At 35.9% G+C, this 9,853-nt stretch overlaps 1 protein-coding gene across 1 annotated transcript; it reads right to left on the bottom strand.

Moving 5' to 3' along the window:
- Positions 1-254: 254 nt before the first annotated feature.
- Positions 255-8,800, bottom strand: RPL7 (ribosomal protein L7). Its single transcript, XM_058175096.1, has 7 exons — positions 8,722-8,800; positions 7,753-7,858; positions 6,414-6,580; positions 4,879-5,016; positions 3,733-3,842; positions 812-1,022; positions 255-309 (listed from the first exon to the last, which is right to left on the bottom strand). Exons 1-6 carry the CDS (start codon positions 8,766-8,768, stop codon positions 814-816), a joined length of 777 nt encoding a protein of 258 aa, XP_058031079.1. The 5' UTR covers positions 8,769-8,800; the 3' UTR covers positions 255-309; positions 812-813.
- Between the last annotated feature and the right edge of the window lie 1,053 nt (positions 8,801-9,853).

Genomic DNA, 9,853 nt, shown 5'->3' with positions numbered 1-9,853 from the left:
TTACTTAACATGACGACACACTATTTAACTAAAACTTTTACCCTGGCAAAACAGGTGTTTACAGTTAGATAGCTGAAATCGTCATGTGTCTATACACCATACAGATACACCTTGTATTTATTGAAGTTATCTTATGACTCTCAGGTTATTTAATAACAACATTCACTTCACTATTGTATTACTTAATCATATTTAGTGGAATCAGAATATTCAGAAGCACTTCATGTATCAGTAAAAGAATTTAACAGTGCAAGCAGTTTTCATAGTTCTCTTTATTAACAAAGTGTAGAGCAGTCATCTTCTGAGCCTCTAGAAGAGAAGAGATATTAACACTTAAAAAGTGGAAAACAAATCACATTTCACAGAGAAAAAAACTGAATACAGGTAATGTATTAAAATTTCTGAAAACCACCAACATATTATATTGCATTTACTTCCCCATTTCTGAATCAAGGACCCACAGAACCTTTGAGTGGTACTTTCATGGCTACATTCTACAAAGCAGATGGCAACTAGATGGATTGGCTACAGCCAGCACAAAAGCTAAGTTTTATTTAAAATAAAATTAGAATACACTTAGGAGTGTAAACATAAATCATTTTATCTTATACCCCAATAAAAATTTAATCTATTCTTCCTTCCCTCACAGCCCCAGAAAGGCAACATTTAAAACCCATTAACGAAAAAAACTAATTCCTTTTCTGGTATTTATTTAAAGCATAGAATTAACAACATAACAGCACTAGTAAAAAAAATAATAAAGGGATCAAAATTTGTATGCTGGAAATGCACTCATCTAACTGTATCTTACCATTAATTCATCCTCCTAATCATCCTGTTAATCTGGTCCTCCCTGTTTCCTGCATCACCACCTTCTACAAAATGAGTTGTTTTCTTCTTCATTCCACCCCTTGGAGAAGATAGCTTGAATGGCCAGAGAAAGTTGTTTGCAGCTTTGAAGTTTTTGCCAACAGTATAGATTTCATGGATCAAGTCTTCCATGCAAATAATGCCATATTTTTCTGAAAATTAAAACACCAGAAAATATTAAAATAATCTGCAAAATGTTCTTTTACCATGCTCAAAATATTTCAACCTTCGCATCCCGGCACGTTCAGATATGAAATAGTTTAAGGAAATCTGTCAATCAAATAAATCTACAGCATCAGTCCTGAGAACAAATGAAACTGAAGGACCAAGAAAAATAGTAACATTACTGTCTCTGGTGGACTTTAAAAAGAAATGATTTGCTTTTGTTGTGCCTTCTCCCTAATGACAAAAGCAAAAGTTTTCTTCCAGGCAGCAAGAAGCCAGGCAAGCAAATCCCTAAAAAAGCTGTAACTGGAGAATCATAAAAAAAATACAGGTAGTCTTTGATTTATGACAACTGAGCCCAAAATTCCTGTTGCTGAGACAGTTAAGTGAATTTTGCCCCATTTTACGACTTTTTTTGCCACACTTATTAAATGAATCACTGAAGCTGTTAAGTTTAGAAATTGTTTGAATTGGCACACTTTTCTAGAAGGACTTAAGACTTCTACTTTTGAATCTCCCTGGGAGGTTGCAGCAGAAGTGTTTTAACTAGAAATCTAGAGACCCCAGTGTGGATGACAGCCCAGTTCACCAGATCTCCTGTGCATATGCAACTACACATCCCAGTAAGAAGCCCACATGAAATACCGTATTTTCTGGACTATAAGATGCTCCAAAGTATAAGACATACCTAGCTTTTGGGGAGGAAAACAAAGGGGAAAAAATCTGCCTCTGCCTCCCAGCAATTTACCTCCTTGCAGCAAATAGCAAATAGCCTAGTCAGCTTCAGTACAGCCTACTTTAGCACAAACAGCTTATTGGCAGTTGGATCGGCCTCCTGGAATAAAGCCTATCAGCTGTTCCAGGCTACGGGATTACCACTGCCCATTGTTGCCACCGTCTATCGCTGCCTCTGCAAGCCATTTTTGGCCTCCGCACATCCCGTTTTTGGCCTCTGCATGCCGTTTTCAGCCTCTGCACAACCTATTTTTGGCCTGTTCCAGGCGATAGGGATCGGTGCTGACACCTATCCACTCTGTTTGGAACGGGCCAAAAACAGGACCTGTGGAGGCCGAAAATGGGATGCGTGGAGACGGCAGCAGCGATGGGCGGCGACGATCCTTGCAGCCTGGAACAGCTGATATGCTGTATTCTGGGAGGCCGAGCCAACCACCAATCAGCTGCTTGTGCTAAATCAGGCTGTGCTGAAGCTGACCAGGCCGTTTGCTCTAAGGAGATAAATTTCTGAGAGGCAGAGGCCAAAGAGTGGGGGCTGGCAGGTGGGCTGGGCTTCAGCAACATTCACTGTATAAGACACACACAGACATTTCCACCCACTTTTTGCAGAAATCAGAGGTATTCTATCAGTCAATTAAAAACTGATCATAACTACTAATGCTCCAATCAGACCATGCTACTTGAAGGATACAGCCTTTGCTTGCTCTTATATAAAACGGAAAAGTCCTGTACTCACTACAGCAAAAAACAAGCCAGAGTCCCCAGGTGAAGCAATGTTCTAGGCACTTGACCCTTTGACAAACCATCTGCTCAGTACTTTACTTTTCTGACTATTTATATAACAAAGTCCTTCCATTCAGAGAACCTTAAAGCAGTGAAAGATTAAATGTCTCAAGTATAAATAGGTACTATACTGTAAAACACGCTCAGTTAAAATTTGCCAATTATTTTCAAATAATGGAAATGTGCAAAATGTGTCAAAGTCTAAATAAGCTTGAAAACAGTGGTTTCAAGTTCAAAATAGATTGTTCTGGCCATTTTGGAAGTACTCATTTCAGAAGTGCTAATTCTGCACTCTGTTTTGAGCTCCAAGTGGTACTTTCTCAACATTGGAACATTTTTTAAATGTTTGGAATAGCTGTTTAAAACTTGTTTTACAAGTTCAAAATGTTTCAAATTCAAAACATTTTGCATACAACTATTGATTTGATATAAATACACACACATACACACACGATCTTGCAGTTTTTAAATACTCAAATTATTTTTTGGATTTATAATTAAAGATGTACTATTTTAAATCCTGCTGTATTACAAAGTGTATATTGCATATTTTAAACTGCTGGAATTGTTAATCTTTACTGTTATTCTAATTTGTAAGATCTCAAGGCTCAATGGAGCTAATATTTATCATTAGGTTTCCAAAACATAATTCTTCTAAGCATTATAAAAATTTCATTACTTCAAAATTACAAGTTGTTATATGAAACTAGATTTCAATCTTGTCAGAAAATATAATCCGTAGTATTAGAATTTTTCCAGTGAAGTTAGATATTTATAGACTGAAACATTTTGACCTCAGATGTTTTGAACGCATGTTCAAAAGTAAGCTGCAAGAACACAAGAACTTGGAATTCTAAAACCTTATTCTGAACACTATATATTGCTGTGTTCCTTAGCTCCTATTTCATGAAACAATAAGTTACCAAGTTTTGAAAATGCAGCTCAATAATATGAGCAAATATATATTATACTGCAGAAGGGTTGGGTGAATTTTCAAAGAAAAACAGCCCCTGCATACACACACACAAAATATAACTGTGATTATTCAAACCAGCACATCATGTTGTGTACAAAAGTTACAATATGTACCTCAAAGAAAACATACCTCAAGTTTATAGGTGTAGCTATAACTTAATACCATCACTAGTTAAGCAACAATGCAAAGGAAATTGTACTTACTCAGATTTTTCTTAATCAGAGAGTTGTCGGTCAAAGCTATACGCTGCTTGTTGATCTTCCCATAACCGCGCTTATAGATCAGCTCATGCACAGACTTTAAGTTAGGATATCTAGAAGATAAACAATTGTTTTGGTGTAATTACTGACAGAACTTTACTTTGATCATTGATCAATAAAAAGATCACAAAACCATATTTTGCATATATTTGGTACTTATTCTTCTTACATACTGAATTCATTTGGGATACATGATTAAAAAGTCTGCAAGTTGAAACTTCTGAAACTCACACTTCGTCTAGTGCACTGAAATTAAAGGTATTAAGGAAAACCTAGCCCTGCCTAACTTGCTCAGAAAATTTAGATTGAAAGATGGAGAGGGCTAAAGGAAAAATATCCTGCAATTGTGTTATATATTAATTTTTTTTAAATGTTCCTACTGAAATCATGACACACAAGATAGTTCTCAACTTTAAAAGTGCACATATAAACAATTAAGAATATTACTTATTTTGTAGTAAGGTACATATGCACATAGCCATTAAAATATTTTTAAATACCTGCTTGCCAATTAATTTCTAACGAAGTGTCTTAATCACAGGCAGATCAAGAGAGAAATCCAGCCAAATCTTCCAGACTTCTATAGTCTGTGGTTACCACTGTCTATGTGTCAAATTCTATTTTAAATCATTGCAAGGACATTATGAATGTCTCATTCTGTAGTCATTAAGGAATGAGCAGGTACACAAAAAGAAATTATACTCTTATGCTGGACCAAAACCATCATGGCAAGTTTCTGAGGCATTCATGAGAATAAGAATGAGGTACTATTTGTTGATGACGCCCCTACTTTCTTGATAAAGAAATGTTTTTAATCTTACAACACTTGTAGCAAGTATTTGACCATGCTTCCTATAACCGTAGTTAGCAGGCCCCAAGTCTTACACAGTCTGGTATAATAAAACCTCGGTTGTTTGAGGACCGGGTTGCAAAATCTCTTCTAGATCAAAGACTCTCTAAATAGCAAATTAGCAAAAACACTACTAAAAAGTGAATGCGAGCACTAACAAAAGGTAGATTTCACCCGATTTTAATAAATGACATATCCTTTTAAAAAAATCAGTGATCACTAAATGTGATTCAACTTACCCCCAAGCAATGTAAGGTTCAACAATCCTCAGCATGTTAATGGATGCCTTGTTGAGTTTCACAAAAGTCCCATTAAAAATCTGCCGCAGACGAAGGAGCTGTAGGACCTTACGAACCTTGGGACTGACGCCATTAATTCTAAACGGCAAAATAGAAACTCTTTTCAGCATATACGTTCAAATGTACTTGCTATTAATAAAGTTGCATCTATAAGCTAACATACAATACTAAAAGTTGCATTGTATAAAATATATATAATTGTAGTCCTACATTAGTAACTTGTTCTTTAATTGAAGGATGCAAGTCCATCTATTTCTTAGGAACAACATTAATGTGCTTGTTCTAAATTTATTCTGAGATGTTTTTTTCAACATTCCAGCCTACCTGCACACAAGATTTTTTGGTCTCTCATTTACTAGGTCCAATCCTGTTTAGCTTTTATGGTATCAACCAAGGTAAGCAATTCCTGTTATCTAGGTAGGAACTATGCAAAGTTCTACAAAATTTGATTACCTATACCCTAAAAATACATTTCCTAATTAACCTAAACTAAGAAGCAATTGGAAATAAATTATGAAGGTTTAGATGATCAAACATAACATACATTGGTTACTTGACTATTGGTTGACAGCTATCGGTACTAACTCATACAGTTTGTAGAAAAATTAGGTTGATCTCAGATCTGTCTTAAGAAATGCAAACATGTAGTGATCTATAGAACTCACTGATTTGTGCATGGAAACTTCCAGAGAATTATGAAATGTTTTATTCGCAGTCCTGACCACACTTCCAAAGGCAGTTTCATGGTCTCCAGAAATAAAAGCTTAAAACCAGAAGCTGTTTGAAATATCCTGAAAAGGGGGGCCTATTTTAAGACTGATCACCCCAGAACACTTTAAACTGCTTCCAGTTTGGAGGATCTAGTTCTAGCAGCTGCAAAACCACCCTCTCAATAGCCTGATTTCAAAGAATACTTGGCAGGGTCTAGAGAGGGAGCAGAAAGTTCCAGATTTCTAACAAAATTTCTATTTCTGCATCAGTGAGTTTTTCACATCCCTGACATGTTATCCTATATTTTTCTCTATACTCTGCATAAAACACACTCATTTTGTACCCAACATTTGCTAATTTACAATTCTTCATCAACAGATCAGATACATCCCTTTGTATGCAAGAAGCTGAACTTCAATTCTTAGCTCATTACGTTAGAACAGAAAAAAATCTTGCCTGAAACCTTTCAAACCATGGTCAAAAATGATCTGACTTGCTGACTTCATAGAGTATATAATCAGTACAATACTGGGATAGAAATAAATCATTAAATTCTACTTAAAACTGCCTTTAAAGTGTGCCTAAATTGAATACTGGACAAGGTAAATGTGATAAACAATCACAATCTCCTTAATAAAAAATATTGACATCTAAATAAAACTGCCTAATTAGTATTGTCTTGAATTAATTGTTTAACAGTGGGTTTCCTACCAGGGCTTAAATAGTACTACACACAGAGTTAGCATTACACTTGTTTACCTTACCCTCTGATCCGGATTACAAATGCCAATTTGGGTTCAGCAGGTACATAGTAATTGCCAGCTTTGCGAGCCATACGTGCCATGCGAATCTCACGACGGTACATCTGCCTATATTCTTTGTGGTAGGTCTGGGCTCTTTTATAAATGACTTTTCGTTCCTCCTTTCGCAACTGAAATGAGAATGTTATATTGAGAAATTTATCTTTTTCTCCCCCTCAGGAGATCAGAATGACTAGTTATCCTCCATTTAATCTCATAACTATGTTGTCAGGTAAAATTAGATATCAAACAAAATGAATATGAATTTCAATTTACTCGTCATATCACTGAAATTTATTTTTTTATTTCACTTCAAAGACAACATAGCTCCAAGACAGTAAATTCTTTTTAAAAAAAATATTTTTCCTAATTTCTAATCAACTTGTGCTGGTTCTCAATTTTTTATGGCATTTATTTTAAAGTAAATACTTACTCTTTTTAATCTTTACCATCTTTACCTTTTTCTTGCAGGGAAGGGCAACTTCCCAAATTTTGGTAGATTCAAGCCAAATTTAAGCTAAAGAAGAATAACAGAAGAGACTTTGGAGGTCTTCTCGTCTAACCCTTGCTCAACGCTGCATCATTTTATATATATGTACAGCAGATTAGGATAGACAAGGATTTTCAATAAGAACAGTGAAAGCAGGAATTATTTTTGCAAAGTACAATTTAGGAATGGCTGAAAAATCCTGAGTAGTGAAGAGTTTTCTAGCATGTATCTTGCTAAACCATGTAAAATTAAAGTGCAAGATATAAGAAAAAATGAATCCAGGATCTATTAAGAAAAACATGTTAGATTAGAAGCTAGAATGATTTGGAAAAGTCATATGTGAATCCCAAATAACTTGATTTAATATGCTACACTGAATGCAGTCCATTCCAGAAAAAAGGCAGAACACTCAGAATAAAAGCATAATGTTTAAGATAAACTCTGCTCTGTTTTGCTTGAAATGGGAAAACTTTGGGGTTCTGTAGATGCCACACTGCTACAAAACACTAAAAGAAAATTCAAAGTAAAGCTAAAAATAAATGCAGTTTTTGCAGGTTCATAATTGATTACCCTTTCTTCAGATCAAAATGAAACATACCAGGGCGACCTTTGCTTTAAATTAAGTCACATACTAATTTGCAATTTGATAGATTTACTTGTTAATAAGCCAAATAAACATAATGTGTCTATATTCTATGTAAAAGAGCATATAATTTGTTATTAAATCTTACTGGATTTTATTGTTTTACTGTACTCTTATGTAAACTGTTGTAGGATGTGTCTCATGGGGTAGATTAAAAATATAGTATTTACCTTCTTTTGGACCAACAGTCTCTTCATACGTTTGACCTTTAAATCCGCAAAAGCCTTCCTTTTCTTTAAAAGGCTTTCTGGCACTGAAGGCAACTTCTTCTTTCCTCTAAATTATAAAGCAAATTAACAAAAATTATTCAAGTGAAAATGTTTGATAACTAGTAAAATGTACCCAATTTTTTAAAAAAACCCAGAACTGCAAGAAATATAAGCACACCAGATAATTCAGATATACTTTGTTCTTAACTTATTTGGCTCATTTTTGCAGTTTTTATGGTATTTATTCTAATGATCCAAATATGCATCATCAACCATTCTTAAAATATCAGTCACAAAAACACTTCCTTCAACTCACTCTGCCTGTTACTATTGCACGTTTTGCCCCACTAAAATAATTCTAAAACTTACAAAAAAACCATGTTTACTACTGATTGACAGAAGTTGGAAGACATTTATTTTCAAAAATCATGGAAAAGGAGGAAGAATTCCAAGGTGTGTGTTTTGTTTTGTTTTTTGCCATTTTCAAGGATGAATACCGCGGAGTTTCAGATCCCTGATTTTGAGCGAAGGATCACGTTCCTTGCTGTCTTCCATTCACCCCCACTGTATGCGTGTACGATACCGGAAAGGAATAGCTAGGCCTAGATTAAACCATTTATCAAATAAATGGTTAATTAACCATTAATCAAGCAACAGTGGACCTGGGAGGCCGCAAATGCCCTCCTCCGTTACACTTCTCTCGCTCTGAAAAAATAAGTTTCTACAACACTCAACGCGATCCATTACAGCAGGGATCCAGTTTTCAGCCACATCTCCCTAATTAACACCTCCAGACAACTGTTGCAGTAGTTTAGGGAAAACCTTCCAAGTTACAAAGCCATAATAAAACTTTTTTAAAAAAGAAAGGCTTGCAAAGAAGGTCTTAATGCGGTGGATGGCAACAGATTGCCTCCCAAAAGCATTACTTACTCCTCGGCCGCCATGGTCGCTACCGGAAAAAGGGAGACAGGGAGCATGCGCAGAGAACATGAACTGTCGCTTAGCAGGCCAATAGAAGGGACTGCTGAATGAGAAGCCCCCGCTCCCGCTTAGCTGTCTAAATTAACGCCTGCACCAAGTAGATCAGCCTGGTGACCAGATTAGTGCTGAAACGAACGCGGAAGCTGTCGTGACTTCTTCAAATGGTGAAATATTGTTTTCATGCTTTCGTTTTTATTGCCAACCAGGGTAGGCGATAAGAAAAGGTGGTGACATTTAAAGTATATTATTTTATCAGTGTATTAAAGTAACCTATTTTGGAATTCGATTGATAATACTACCTGTTTTTATCTTTTCATATCTCCTTTTCTAGGCAAACAGTGTCGTCTAAATATAAAGGAAGTCTACATGAATAGAATACAGTATGCCGTTCTTATTGCATATATGACCCAGATTGGTTAAGTGCGGCTTTCTCATAAAGCTTTTCCCAAGTGCCTTTTTCACTAGGCTACTATATGGAAATTGGAATACTTCGTGGGGATCACATTACATTACACGGATTTACATTCTATTCTATTTACTCCATGTAAATTTCAATGCCCCTGTACGAAGAGCAGCACGTGGCTGGATTTGAAAGTGTCTGGTTTGTTTAGTATTTGGATGAAAGACTGGCTGGAAGTTTGGTAAAGGCAATCTTCTTTCATTTTACTGCCAAGAAAATCATGCAGACTGACCATCGTGTAATCGGGAATCAAGCTCGACTTGAAAGGTGCTTTAGTTTACAGTAAATCCTGTTCATTGTGAGTACAATGGGTAAACTGAATCCGGAGCATGGGAAAGCCTAAAAGACGAGAGAGAAGCCAACTGCTTATGTAAAAACTACATTCCCCAGCATTTCAACCCCAGGCTGGCAAAAGAGGAAAAATGGAGTTATAATATGCTACGGGAGCAAGTCTTTCTACATAGAGGCATGCAGTCAGGTGCATTCTGAAGTGACATCATTTGCCGGTTAAGAATTTTGGTATCTGTAGGTCACCTCCTTTACTTCAGCCTTCCCAATCCAGCTGAATGTGACCGGTGTGACATCACACTCGTGCAGAAATCCTTTCTGAACTTGATCTTT

The sequence above is a fragment of the Ahaetulla prasina genome, chromosome 3 (genome assembly GCF_028640845.1).
Source record: "Ahaetulla prasina isolate Xishuangbanna chromosome 3, ASM2864084v1, whole genome shotgun sequence".
Classification (NCBI taxonomy): domain Eukaryota; kingdom Metazoa; phylum Chordata; class Lepidosauria; order Squamata; family Colubridae; genus Ahaetulla; species Ahaetulla prasina.
Note: the sequence above shows the minus strand (reverse complement) of the source record. Positions and strands in the feature narration are given on the sequence as shown.